The sequence below is a fragment of the Phascolarctos cinereus genome, unplaced genomic scaffold (assembly GCF_003287225.1).
Source record: "Phascolarctos cinereus isolate Bilbo 61053 unplaced genomic scaffold, phaCin_HiC Scaffold_7;HRSCAF=346, whole genome shotgun sequence".
In the NCBI taxonomy this organism is placed as follows: Eukaryota; Metazoa; Chordata; class Mammalia; order Diprotodontia; family Phascolarctidae; genus Phascolarctos; species Phascolarctos cinereus.
In genome coordinates this window covers 17,905,215-17,920,222 of record NW_027556180.1, presented here as the reverse complement: position 1 = coordinate 17,920,222, position 15,008 = coordinate 17,905,215, and the positions used below count along the sequence as shown (strand labels likewise).

The following is a 15,008-nucleotide window of genomic DNA, read 5'->3' as shown; positions in this document are numbered from 1 at the left end:
AGTAAAACCCAGAGAGTAAAACTTTGAAGTGGGGTGGTGAGAAGGAGAAGGAAGAGTATTCAGAAATAAGTATAGTACAGTCTTGTATAGAATCATATGAATACATATGTCTATATATGAGTATGATTATAAATATCTAAGTATATGTATGAGTAAGTAAGTATATGTATGTGCAGGTATATGTATATTTTTGTGTGTGTATATCCTTTGTGTGTGTATCCACACTTAATTTAGCCTTTGGGATGGGGAAAGGAAGGGGGGAAAAAGAACAAAGTAAAAAGTGCACAGCAGAGAACAAAAGAAAATTTACAAGGAAGCAAAGAAAAGATGGACAGCTCTCAACACAATGCATAGTATTTGTTACATAGGCTTTCTTGAAATGGAAATTTTTTGCTGTATATTTTAATTTCTTTTTCACGGTCTGCTGTGCACATGGCAATGCTTTTTTTTCTTTTCTTATTTTGTATCATTTTAGACTTAGTATTTAAGTTTCTTTTCTTATTTTATATTTAAGTTTAAAATAAAAAATTACAAAACAAAAGAGTATTCAGAAGGGGAGAGTAGTCAGTGTTAAGAGAGGTTAAGGAAGTTGCAGACCAATTAGGTGATATTTGCCAATTAGATTATTGATGACCTCTGATAATGTAATTTTAGTAGACTGGTGAGGGATGCTATGTTGTAAACAGTTGAGAGAAAAGTGGGTGGTAGGGAAGAGAAGGCGTTGGGTGTAAGTTACTTTTCTCAAGCTCATTATCTTCTTACTCATTTCCCTGCTTCCATCCCACAACAAACTTTAAGTAGACTTTCAAAGCATCTTCAAGAAATCCAACTTCCCCTCCATTTTTCTTTTTTGCTTATAATTCTTCATGATCAACATTTCTCATTTTCTAATTATTTGAAGATCAATGTTTACTATAAGGGTCAAGCCTCTCTCTCTCTCTCTCTCTCTCTCTCTCTCTCTCTCTCTCTCTCTCTCTCTCTCTCTCTCTCTCTCTCTCTCTTCCTCCCTTTCTCCTTCCCTCACTCCTTCCTTTTTTCCCCCTCCCTCCCTTTCACTCTGTCTCTCCGTGTTTGTCTCTGTGTGTTTCTCTTTCTCCTCTCTACGTATATTATGTATATGTGTATATTATATATTTATAAACATGTATACGTATACATCCATACACATATAATATATATAATATAATGTATATTAAATCTTTGATGCTCTGGTTGTTGTGGGAAATATCAGCACAATTGCCTCAAATTCCTATGAATGACCAGAGATCTACAATCATCTCATTTGTATGCTCATAACTTTGGCCACTTAAAAATGTGAGATGCTTTCCCTGAATGCAGTTGAGCTCTGGCCTGTCTTCTAATAAGCTATATGTGTGAATGTGTGTGTGTGTGTGTATACACACATGTACACATACACACATAAATACATATATATGTTCAGAGAACCTTATTTTCTTAAGACTGATATTTTACACACACACACTCACAAATTATAAATAATGATTTTATACATATATATGTATGCATATAGTGCAGCTAGGTGGTACAGTGGATAGAGCACCAGACCTGGAGACAGGAAGACCTGAATTCAAATCTAGCCTCAGTCATTTACTAGCTGTGTGCCCCTGGGCAAGTCACTTCACCCTGTTTGCCTCAGTTTCTTCATCTATAAAATAAACTCTTCAAGGAGATGGAAAACCAGTCCAGTATCTTTGCCAAGAAAATCCTCATGGGGTCACGGAGAGTTAGACAAGACTGAAAATGACTGAACAATAACAACAATAATACTTTAAGGTTTGCAAATCGCTTCTAGTACATTATCTCATTTGACCCTTACAGAAGCACTGAGGTAGGCAGATGCTATTATTATCCCATTTTACTAATGAAAAAACCAATGTTCATGGAGGTTAGAAGGCTTGAACAGTTAGTGCCTGTAGCAGGATTCAAACCCAGGTCTCTCCCGATGGCTAATCCAGCAGTCTAACCACAGGACCACACTGCCTCTCGGTAGCCACAAGCTATGTAGTAATAGTTCTTGATAGACCATTCTTATGGATTCAGAGAAACTTGATTTATTAATTACTTAAAATGATTTACTAAAAAAGAAAAAAGTACAACAGATAGTAAAAGAATAAACCTAAAAGCATTTTTTTTAAAAAGTCTTCATGGTCTTTAATTGTACAGAACATAAAATGGGAACTAGGAGAGCTATTACGAACATAGAGTTATAGTAGAAAGAATATTGACTCTGGAGGCAAAGGACCTGGGTTCAAATCCTACCTCTGACACTCTCTGGGTGACCTTGGTCATATCACTTCACCTGCTAGACCTCCGTTTTTTCCTTTATAATGACTTTCCCATGATCAACATCCATAAATGTTATCTTAAAATTCCTATGTGCCTTTGACAGCAGGAATTAAGCACTCACTGTGTTCAAAACTCCCTACCAGGCACTACAAGGAGAGTCAAAAAGACACTTCCTGCCATGGAGAAGCTACAGTCCATTGGAGGAGCAAAGTATTCTCAATTTGAATGACAATTACATGAAAATGATGAAACTGATAAATGGTGGTCAGCGCAAGTGTGTTCCCATTGACCCAAGGGCATAACATACATGAATCGCTTTGAAAACTTCAAAGTGCTATAAAAATAAATATTACAATTAGTGTTAGCATTATTATTCTTTGGGAGGAGGAGCTCTCCGAGAACCCAATGAGTTACTTCCTCCATAATTTTGCTTTTTTTTTCATTTCCATGGTAATGTATTTCAGAAGTCTGAAGACCAAAAACGTTTTGGAAACCAGGCTATACACAGCTTTGAAGTGTACTTTTATTTTCCATCCATCCATAGTATTTTGCCTTCATATCCCATAGAAGAGGAATGCAGTCACATGTTAATGACTATAAAAACATTAAGTTCTTACTCCTATGTGAATATATTGGGGATTAAATAAATAAAGGAAAAACTCTCTCTTGTTTGTGTTACTCAATCTGGCCTGGAAATATGTGCCTTTATCGATTGTGCTCAATGCAGGCACACACGGCACATTAGCCAATCCTACATTGTACCTCTACTCACAAATCACTTTGAACAGAATTGAAATTTGCCAGGACTTAAAGTCCTTCCAGATGTTAGCCACTCTCACTGATTTCTGGAAAATTGCTTCACAGTTCTCTTTCAGCAGACAATGATGATGTTATAGGAACCAGAGACTTTCTCCCCGTTTTCAGGCTCCACTGTGTTGACTCAGGATGTCATTAGTCAGCCAAATAATGCTTGTAAATATCTTCTCCTCTTTCTAGGCTGCCTGGATTGGTTTTTTTAAGAGGCATAGCAAGAGGATTATTCTATGTTTCCCAATTCCTTTTCCCATTAGTATTCTTTTGTGAAAGGAGAAAAAAAAATGCTCATTTAATCAAATGTTCAGAAAAGAACTTTCTGTTTTCTCTCCCCAGGACATTATCCCTTTTGCTTTAATTCTTGTCCTCATATAAAACAATTCTTTTTGCATGTGAGGTGGTTTCTCTCTTCCAACGGGAACAGAGAATACTTGAACTATTTTTTGGATTGGATTATGACTGAAATGATTCAACAACAACAAGAAAAATGTTATTTCATTGGCATAAGGAACTCGTAGTCAGGGAACTCCCTTGCCATGGAGGATCAGCACCTGCTATGTAGAATGTACTTTCAGAGAGTAATCTAGGGATATTGAAAAGTTAAGTGACTTCTCGAGGGTCATACCTTCAAATTCAGTTCAAATCCCATCGTCTGCCAAAGGTCTTTCCTGCTGTATCCCAGCTACTAGTGTCTTCCTTCTCATATAATCTCCCATTGACCATATATATCTAATATGTACATAGCTGTTTATATGTATTCTTTCCATTAGAATGGGAACATTTTGAGGGCAGAACATGTTTTTGCTTTTCTTCCTATCCTCAGTATTACTTGAGGTCTTAGAGTGGGGAATTGAACCCAGGAACACCTAATTCTGAGAGCATTTCTCTCTCTGTGGACTATACCACGCTTCCTCTTTAGATGACTAAAGTATTTTCTGTTTTGAAACCTGGTTTGGAAGGAAATCGAGTGAACGTAACTATCAAAGAAGAATTATCTTTTCCCCTGAGAATTGCCTGCCAAGCCACCGTTTTAATCTCTTGTTTATTATATGATACACATTTCAGCTAAAATACCTGGAAATGATTTCTATTTATGGGGCTCCCACCTGGAATATAAAGATTGTTGAATCTGTGATACTTGGGATGTCTCCAAAAGTCTCAAAGGGCACTTCGAGATAACATTCAAAATTAAATTAATGTTGACTCTCCTTATTGTTTAAGAAATGACATATGGTAACATTTAGGAGAAGGAGGAGGGGAACTGTTAGGAATAGCCAGCGTGGAGGGAAGAATGGGGGCAGGGCTACCGAGAAGAAATGAAATGGCATCAAACAAATGGGAGAATCATCGTGGCATCAAAGGTAGCAAGCCAGCCCTAAAGTCAAGAAAATGTGGGTTCTAGGCCTGCCTCTGACACACACTAGCTATGTGACCTTGAATAAGTCATTTAACTCTCAGTGCTCTAGTCAAAGAACAACATGCAAACTGAAAGATTACTGTAGTCTAATGGGGACCAAAACTTTGCCCTCTGGAGCCTAGATGAAGAGGGCAGTGACAGAGCTTGTCTTCCACAGATAAAAATGACTTAATCTTAGCTCCTTGTTAGCCAGAAAAGTAAGGAAATTAGGAGGGTCCGAAGAGGCTTTTCATAAGCCATGAGCTCCATCCTGGCCAAACTCCAGAATGCCCAGACTTGATGCTCACATGGACCAGTGTCCTCAAGTCTCTCCTTCCATAGAAACGTGTTTCCCAATCTCTATTGCATTTGTCTTAAAAAGCTTATATGAGGACCTCTTTCATGCCACTCCAATCCTGAATTGTTGGTGTTGACTTGGAAGGTTCCATCTTAAAACCTCTGATTACCTACTTTAAAAACCTTCTCTTCTCCTCTTTCCTGATACCCTGTCCCTCAATGATCCTTCGTATGAAGCCTGCTTTAGGATTCCAATATGGCAGTATAACTTCTGAAGTAGCTTATTCACCCCAGAAAGGGAATAATAGACCAAACAATAACCTTAGAAGCCTCTGATCTGAGATCAGGAAAGAAAAACAAAGCCCAGGATGTAACTGAATAGTATTTTGTTTTGCCAGGAGACTACAATTTCTGTGATGTGGTTGAAGAAAGATTGATATTTAATCATATAGAGACATAGAGAAGTACTATTTACTCAAATGGTAAAATAGAAGTTTCATAGATTTGGTAGGCTTGGAACAGATATTGGTGAACATCTACTTTTGACACCATAATGTTCATGTGAATTTCATTCTTTGAAACCTACAAAACCTCCGGGTATACTTCAGTTGCTATCTTAAAGAACATTATTAAAAAAAAAACACACATAACATATTTATTTTTAGAATAAATACTTTCTAAGTTACTGAGATCCTGGATTTAGATATTAAGAAGGCATCAACAACTTCCCTGATATGCTCTTTATGGCATTATTGTATTCTTATATAGGCTTGGTCCTCGAACCTTGAACCTTGTAGTTCAAACTCATTCACTGAGCTGAGCCATGGAAATTTCATTTCCTGAAAGCAAGATAGCATTGTTGTTATTGTTCAGTCCTTTCAGTCATGTCCAAATATGCATGACTCCTTTTGGGGTTTTCTTGGCAAAAATGCTAGAGCAGTTTTACATTTCCTTCTCCAGCTCATTTTACATATGGGGAAACTGAGGCAGGCAGCGCTAACTGACTTGTCCAGGATCACACAGCTAGTAAGTGTCTGAGGCCAGATTTGAACTCAAGAAGACGAGTCTTTCTGACCCCAGAGCCAGCAAGTTCTCAACATTTAGAAATCTCTAGAAAGAAATTCTTTTCAAATACAGGTCCCATTTTCAAAATTACTCCTGGCTAACTGAAAGGGACAAAGACATGCCATGGAAGGTGGGTTAGAATGGAAGTCAGAGAACCTAGGTTCAAATCCCTGCTGACTACTTGCCACCTGCGTAACCTTAGGCAATCTGCTTAATCTTCTCTGAATTTCAGTTTCCTCATCTACAAAAACATTGGAATTGAACTCAGAGAAGCCAAACTCATGACCTCCTAGCTGCAATACTAGAGGATGCCCTGGCCAGATTAGAGTGAAATTGAGGAAAATTTGACAAAACTAATAAAAATACAATGCAACATAGATAAGGATAATTTGTGGTTTTCTAAGTCAATGTGTGACCCCAGGGATCCACTTCTACTTGAGTTTGACACTGACCTCTCTGAACCCCCTGAAGCTCTACATGTACAGTTCTAAAATCATTGGAGAACTTTGAAGTTGTGGTTTATGTAGAGAAAGGCACTAAGTTTGCACACCTGTAGAAGGAAAGAAAAATTGGAAATTAATGCTCTGAAATTCTGATCCTGGCTGTGCCCCAACTTTGAGCAAAGACACTAAGACTAGTGCTCCAAGCCTTTGTAATCCTTCCATCATAAAGTGGGGGAACAGTGCTTGCCTACCTACGGCAGGTGTGGCTTCTAAAGTATTTGGAAATACTGAGAAAGCTGTGATTGCAGACTTCACCAGGGTCATGTTCCACTGGCATAGCCTCTGAGAATTCTGAGAGCACAGGATGCAATATCAGAGTCAGACATCAGGGTAGACTCCTGGTTTTTATTTGTATGATTTGGAATTGACCACAGAGTGTCAATAAGAACATTTGATATAGTAGGCACTCAGCAACTATTTACCAAGTGGCTATATGAATGAATGAATTCATTATCCAGTTTCCAGGTTATCCCAAGGCAAGGACGAACCGCAGCAGTTTTTATTGTTTGTGTTTCTCGTTACTGAACTAGGACCTGGACCAGGTGCAGCAACATCTGGAGGAAGTGAGATTCTTCGATTTGTTTGGCTTTAGTGAAGAAGCAGGCGCGTGGCAGTGTTTCATGTGCAATAATCCGGAAAAGGCGACAGGTAAGGGTCCTGCTGGATCTTGAAACCGGTCTGTGGTGGGGCTCAGTTTTGGAAGGAATCTGCAGATGGCCTCAGTTGCCCGACATCGTGTAAGCTCCATGAGTAATTCTGAGATGCAGAGGCAGACATATGGCCAGCTCCGACTCACCTAGATTTTACATAAACGATTTTACATTCTGTAAAATGGAAACAATAATGGCACCTACCTTCCAACGCTGTCATGAGAATCAAATGAGATAATGTGTACAGCTCGTCACAAACCTTAAAGCACTATAGAAATACTAGAAACTGTTATTACTAATAAAGCTCTTCCTCCCAAGTGACAGCAATTATAACCAGGACGATGGAGGGGAGAAATCTGCGCAAAATAATGGAAAGGAGAAGGGCTGGATCGGTTCAAAGGGAAAAAAGCCCCTCATAACCCTCTCTTATAATTCCTTTTTATTCACTATATATATATATATATATATATATATATATACATATCATATTTATACTTACTTTATATATGTAGCTATAAAGTATCTATATATGTAACAATGTATACATTATCTATCTCCATACATACACACACACACATTATATTGTATACATTGTACATGTGTACATATACAAATGCATCCATCTGCGTATGTATGTGTAATATTTACTTATTTGCTGTCAAGTTCTTTCCCTGCGATAGAATTTAAGCCCCCAAAGATCAGGGCCTGCTTCATCTGCATTTTGTTACCAAGCCCCTGATTAGCAACAGAAGCAACTAGGAGGTACCGTGGATAGAATATAGGACCTGGAGTCAGGAAGATCTGAGTTCAAATCCAGCTTCAGATAACTTAACCTCTATCTGCCTCAGTTTCTTGCTCCATAAAAGGGAAATAATAATAGCTGGGCATATAGAAGCTCTTGGAGAATATTTGCTGAATAAAGTATCTGCCAATTCCCATCAAGAAGGTAATACTGATCATTTTTAATGAGGTATTACTCATTTCAGTGCAAATGGTGCTAATTAGGTTGGTTAATTTTTTTTTTCTGGAGCAGGTCTATGATCTCACAAATACAGGGAACTCCACTGATGTGCATTGTACCACACCTGGCTTGCAACATACATTCTTAAGAAGGACCAAAATTTAAGAAATTCTCCAAGGATCAAGTCGAGTGATTTGACATCTGGCCCTCATATGGAGAACAATATGATTTGTTTCTTTAATTATTTGAAAAGTCTTTAGAATATTAAGGAATGGTTGATGCCTATACAAAAATCATAAAGTATAAAATGGAAATATGTGAGATATATTGAGTTTTAAGTGTCTTTTAAAAATGTATCATTGTTGTCCTGCCCTTCTGTCGCTGTCATCTTTTTTCAGTCATGGCTGACTCTTCATGACTCCATTTGGGGTTTTCTTGGCAAAGATACTAAAGTGGTTTGTCATTTCCTTCTCCAGATCATTTTACAGATGAGGAAACTAAGGCTAGAAGGGTGAAGTGACTTGCCCAGGGTCACACAGTCAGTAAGAGGCTGAGGCTAGATTTGAACTCATGAAGATGAGTCTTCCTGATTCCAAACACAGGGCTCTGTGCACTATGGCACCACCCAGCTGCCCTTTTTAGTGTTAAAGACTTGCTCAGGGCACTATAAACAATCTCCACTTTCTTTCTTCTCACTCTCTTCTGAACTTTCTAAAGCTGCCCTCCCAACCTCAGCCTTCAATCCATACTATTATCCACAAAGTTACTACTGATCTCTTATTTGCCAAATCCAAAAGCCTTTCCCCAAGCTTCATTCTACTTGACCGTCAGCAGACTTTGCCATTGTCTATCATCCCTTTTCTCCCTGATGCTATCTTCTCTGTAGGTTTTCACAAACCTGCTCTCTCCTGGTTCTTCACCCACTTGTCTGGCCCCTCCTCAGTCTCCTTTGCCAAATCTTCATCCAGGTCGTGCTCAATAACCATTGGTGTCCCACAGGACTCTGCCTTCTCATATGTGTGTGTGTGTGTGTGTGTGTGTGTGTGTGTGTGTGTGTGTTTGTGTTTGTGTGTTTCCTTGGTGGTCTCATCAGCTCCCATGGATTCAATTAGAATCTCTCTGCTAATGGTCCATTCCCATCCAAAAAGCCCTGCTGCCTCTTCTTCCCACCCCTCACTCTATGTACCCTAGCCCTAGTGTCAGGTGGAGCCTATGATATTTTATTTTGCCCAAGATCCTCCAACAATAGCTCTATGCCCCAAAAGTTTCACTCATCTAGAAAACAGAAAAACCCCTCACTTGGGCTTCTGAGAGATCTCTGAATCGTCGGGCTTCTTGTTTCTTTATAGTGACTATGGATAAAGTAGGCGATGCAAAGTGATCATAGACCCACGGAAAAGGCAGAGGACAGAGATGTTTTGTCTACTTGCCACCTTCAGGGATGCCATTGATAATAGCACCTGCATTGACTTCATTCATTTGAACTTTTGTTTTTTTGCATCTTCAAGATTATCCATTATGACAGTAGGTCCTATTGTTCCTTGCCAAGATGTTGAGGCTGAGTTGGAAAAGTTTGTTTATTTCCCCAGATGGAGCCAGGGTGAGTGGGTAAAGGAAAGGGGCCCATTAAAATGCATTACCCTGTAGAGAAGGGAGCTGCCTGTATGAAGGAGCAATTAAGGACCCAAGCCCTTTAGTGGAGTACAGATTGCTGGCTGATTAAGAAATTCAAATTGACCCAAGATTAAGTAGAAGGGAGGGGAGGAAGGGAAAGAAGAGCGTTTTAAAAGCAATTCAAAAAAACCGAGAAGTTGAAGGACAGAGTTGCCTCCATTACAAAACTTTTAAATTAGTCATTATTTCCTCAACCAAAAAAGAAAAAGGCACAAAAGATACTTGATTGGAGAGCAGAAGGGAAGCAAGGTGCTTATCTTTGGAGGCTCATAGAAGCCCTCAAGAGTGAGCTTACCCAATACAGTATGCGGAATCTTTAACATCATGAATATTTAACTGTAGCTGTCTGAAGATGCCCTAAGAACAGGCCTGGAGAGTGAGCTAAGCCCACCAAGAGTTCCTATTATAGCTGCTCTTTCTGAATGTGGTGCCCAGTACTTCCAGACCCCATTTAATGTGTCCAGGCTTTCCTATTTGCATTCCTTCCCTTTGAGCTAAATATAGCCTGAGAACAGACATAGGCTAAAAGTGCCAACAGAGGCCAGGGACGTGAGAAGAGAACATAGTGATGTTTTGACAATGGGGAGAATCCCTGTTTTAACTGATATTTCAACCCTCAACTTTCCAAAAAGTTTGTATTAATTATGTGGTACTTTACATAATTGTATAAATTGTATCAACCACATTTATTGAAAATGGGCCTATTACCATGACACTGAGTAGACATATTGCCTTAATGCACATTCCATTTTAAGCTCCAAATTTAAAATACAGTGGAGGCACATGGGGAACTATCTAGCTATTATTCGAGTACGACTCATATGTGTGCTTTGGGACTTACATGCTCCCAGCAAGATACAAAAATGGAAAATACAAGCAATGTTGATTGTGGTTTTGTTTTCTTTAGATAGTACCATCAGTTGGTCAGTGAGTCATTCAACAAACATTTAATTAAGTATTTACTAGGCTTCAGGCACTGTGCTTGTTGTTTGTTGTTGTTGTCCAGTTGTTTCAGTCCTGTCCAACTCTCCATGACCTGATTTGGGGTTTTCTTGGCAAAGATACTGGGTGCTTTGCCATTTCCTTCTCTAGTTCATTTTACAGAGGAGGAACTGAGGCAGACAGATTAAGCGACTTGCCCAAGGTCACACAGCTTGGTCACATAGGTCAATTTGAACTCAAGTCTTCCTGACTCGAGGTGCAGCGTTCTATCTGCTGTGCCACCTAACTGCCTGCATGAGGTTGTATCACTATCCCTGTGTTACTGATTGTCCCAGTTGTGGTTACATCTGGTATAAGGAATCAACCTAAGTCTGAGGATTCAGATAAACAATTGCTTTTTTAAATTTATATATATAGATATACATATATATATATATATATATATATACACATACATACATACGTATATACACACACACACACACACACACACACACACACATACACACACACATATATATATATACACACATATATATACACATGTATATTCAATACCTCCCTGGTAAAATCAGTCATGCCCCAAAGTGGCTAAAAAAAAATATTCATGGCAGAGTAAAAGCAGGGACAAGCTTCTATCAAGAAGGTTAAGAGCCATAGACAAAGAAGATCCCACGGTCTCAGGAGCCCCCTACTAGAGTCCCAGAGCTAACTTTGTGTCCTCCTTGGCCAAAGGACCCATATCTGGGTCCCTGATCAATCTACCAGGAGGCAAAGTTTACTTGAAGTGCCCCAGATCTGTACCATGTTTTCTATCACAAGCGCCCCACATGGTGTTGTGGGAATGTGGGACATTAATTCAAACCTGCCCTGACCCAGCCCATAATACAGATGAGTTCTTTTCAGGGATTATGGGTCTCATTCAGGAGACTCGGCAATGTTGCAAGGCTTCGTGCTGTCAGAAGGATGCCAGTGTCCAAAGAGTCCTACTCAGATGTCTCATTGTGTCCAGAGGCAAGTAGGTTCTCAAAGGTTGTGCCAGGTGGGCACAAGTTCTAACAAGTTCTACCACCCTGGAAAGTTTTCAAGGTTTTAAATATCCTCTGATTTCGAGTCTTAATGAGGAATAGAGCTCTGGACATGGAGTCAGGAATAACTGAATTCAAATATGCCTTCAGACATTCACTAGCTATATGTCCCTGGGCAAATGACTTAATTGCTCTCAGCCTCAGTTTCCCAATTTTACAAACGGGGATACTCACAAGGTGGTTGAGGTGATACATCGAAAGTACTTTGTAAACCTGAAACCACTGTGTTAGCTATTGCGACTATTAGGTACGATCCCAGCAAAAGCACACCTGCTACTTGCCGTGGACCAGTCTAATTAAGTTTGGAGAGGCTTATAACCAGTAGTCTGGCCGCTTGGTGATGAATGCATTGCCAGTGACAATGAATCCCTCCTCCCTTGTTCCACTGCTGCCTTTGTCCTTTTTCCAAACCCTCAATGGCCCCCATCATCCACCTTCTCCAATGCTGTTCATTTGCTGCCGAATGTCACTCGAATAAGTCCCAAAACATTGCCAATTGTCCACTATGAATCTGTTACTGAATCTAAGCTGGGTCCTCCGCACTGCACGGCCAGCCTTTCGTTCCTCTCTGACTGATTCCATATTACCCTTCCCACAATAGCTTCTCTAAACCTCTTCTCTCTTCAAACCAAGGGAGTAATTTCCCTTTCCTTGCCCCTTTCAATAGGCAAATTTGCCTCATACTTTGCTAGGAAAACTGAGAGTATCCATTGTGGGCCATGAATTGGGGAGAAGAGGTAGCCCACCTATGGTCATAGTGAAGAAAGAAGTCCAGAAATTCAGGAGCCAGAAATGAAAGACTGAGTATGACTGTTCTGGTTACTTTCCTTACAATAAAAGTCCTAGAAAGAACTAACTAATCCAAGGAAGGGGTTGAAGGGGGAGTGAAAATGGTGGAGAAAGAAATTCAGAGAACCAGGAGCAAAGCAAAGAGGAATGAAGAGCTGCCTACAGGGTGGGAGAGACCTTGTCCTCTGCTGCTATTCTCTTAGAGAATTCAGGGAGGACCACTAGAAATACATCCCTTCTGGGTGCGAAGGGACCACAGTCATGATGGCGCAATGCAGTAGTCTAAAGAGACTGGAGAGTGGCAAGCAACAGGATCTGTGAGCTAATATAGAAAGTTTCTTTGTATGATGATAGCATGACCCCTAGAAAACTCAGAAAACCCAAGTTCAAATCCTACCTCCACTACATACTATGCATGTGACTTTGTATAATCACTTCACCTCCCTGGGCCTCATCCTCTGTGATATGAAGGGGCTGCGCCAGCAGTCTCTGAGGACCCTTCCTTGATCTATGTTCTTATGCTACTACAGTGAGTGTTTTTAAGCAAGTGGGGGTGCATAAGAAAACGGTCATCTCTTTACATGGTTCAGGTCCACTTCTTGGAGGCAGGGGACTGAGCCAATTGACCTCTTGAAGTCCCTTTCAGCTTTAGGCTTATGTGAATCTTTGAACTTTAGTTCTCATTTGCATTCTCCCCACCAAGTGAAGTACCCAAGGCTACCACATGTGGATTTCTCCAGGCTTCTGTCACTTTTCATTCTTACCCACCTGGATTGAGAGATAAAGACAGAGAGAATACAATACTGGGAAGAGTAGGTTAGGACTCCACCATGATGAATAGATGGGGAAACCGAAATGGAAGCTACTGAGTATGTAGGAACCTTACCTTAATAGGTAACATTGGAAATTCCAAAGGAAGTACTCCCTCTAACTAAAATATACTGGAGAGTAACAAAGAAACAAGTCAAAATTTCTCAAAACATACTCCCTCTCCCTAGTGATTTGTGCTGCCTGGATAACAGTAAATTCTTCTCTCATTTAACTTGTGGGAAATGATTACAGTAGAAGCTATTTTCAATCCTTCCAAATGCTGATTCCTTTTCCTTTAATCACTTTTTTTAGATATAGTGCAGAGGATTGCACTATAAGCAAAGACCCCTCTGAGAATAGGCTGGACTGCTAGTGCTTATTACTGACACTGTTAGCCCACAGGAATGAGGACATAGAGATTTCACAATTGTACTCAGCACAACTGAGATGCCTTCCGAAGGACAAGGCCAATCTCTTCGATTCATGACTCCTGCATCTTGGAAGTGTGCAAGGAATCAAGCCGGAAGGATTAGTCAGCTGAATTGTTTTGGAATGTGTCTGGCTTTCCAGTTAGCCACTTTCAAAACATTGTGGAGTCAGGTGCTTTCACTCTTTTCACCTAAAGTTACCTGTGCTCTTACACATACCTGAGACATCTGGAAGGCAAAAGGCTGGGCTTCCATTGCCTTCATTGTCATATGAGAGATTCATTACAGTGGGGTTTATTCTCTTGGTCCCTAGGAAATCATAATGTAAAAGGTTTTCAGGAAGAGGCTTTTAGGATTCTGAGTTTCAATCTCCTAGAGTCCCAATCTCCTTGTAAGGTTCAGCTTGTGAGCCACTTCTATATGAAGTCTTCCCTGTTTTTCTCCCCCAGTTAGTGCCCTCATTCACACACAATCACACTGGAAAACTATTTGGTATTGCATTTATTTTTTCTCTATAATCTGTGTACATATGCCCCCCCAGTAGAATATAAGCTCCTTTGGGGAAGGGACTGTTTTTGCAGGCAGCCATTTCAGAGTCGTATAGGACCTCTTCTGCCTCATCTAACCCATGGCTAATGATGAATGCGCAGTAGAGAATACCAAACTGGAAGTCAGGCAGTCTCTCTTGAAGACCTCCACTGAAGGGGAGCCAGTGACCTCCTTCATTCCACTTTTGATTAATTGCTGTTTTTGTTTTTTCTGACATCAAACCTAAAATGGCATCTTTGCATCTTACATCCGTTACTCCTGGTTCTGTCGTCTGGGGGCTGTAGTACCTGACACACAGTAAACACATAAATGCTTATTGTTGAGTCAAGTTGGAGGAATATTTCCAAACAATTTCATGTCTTTCTCTTCAGAGCTGAAAATTGTCTCTCTGGTTTCAAAAGCTTACAACAATCAGAACACACATAATACCTAACATTAGGTTTGCAAGGCATTGTACATAGGCTATATCTTCCTAACAACCCTAGGAGGTAGGTGCTATCATCCCCATTTTATAGGTGAGGAAGCCAAGGCTGAGCGAGGTTGGAGTGACTTGCCCAGCTAGTGAATGTCTGAGGTGGGATTTGAATTCAGATCTTCCTGCCTCCAAGCACCACCTACCATAATGATATCACAACAAGACAATTCTTATTTTCCAAAGAGGCAGTTAGACCCTGCAAAAGATTCAAATGGAAGGTTATTGCCTCTCCGTTTCTGGGCATTATTAAGATTAGGAAAG

At 40.0% G+C, this 15,008-nt stretch overlaps 1 protein-coding gene and 1 long non-coding RNA gene across 7 annotated transcripts in view; one reads left to right on the top strand and one right to left on the bottom strand.

The window, feature by feature from the left end:
* The window catches only part of VEPH1 (ventricular zone expressed PH domain containing 1), a 209,542-nt gene that overhangs the window by 180,126 nt on the left and 14,408 nt on the right, over positions 1 to 15,008 (top strand). For all 4 annotated transcript variants that reach the window (XM_020988883.2, XM_020988884.2, XM_078147637.1 and 1 more), the window contains exon 12: positions 6,912 to 7,029. In XM_020988883.2, coding sequence (XP_020844542.1) covers positions 6,912 to 7,029 — 118 coding nt within the window. The remainder of the gene's footprint in view (positions 1 to 6,911; positions 7,030 to 15,008) is intronic.
* LOC110210098 (uncharacterized) overlaps positions 6,713 to 15,008 on the bottom strand; it is a 43,499-nt gene continuing 35,203 nt past the window's right edge. For 2 of the 3 annotated variants that reach the window (XR_002325016.2, XR_013483419.1), the window contains one exon: positions 14,207 to 14,559. This is a non-coding gene — a long non-coding RNA (uncharacterized LOC110210098). Of the gene's footprint in view, positions 7,178 to 14,206; positions 14,560 to 15,008 lie in introns of those variants that run through there. The other variant, XR_013483420.1, reaches the window with a different exon arrangement.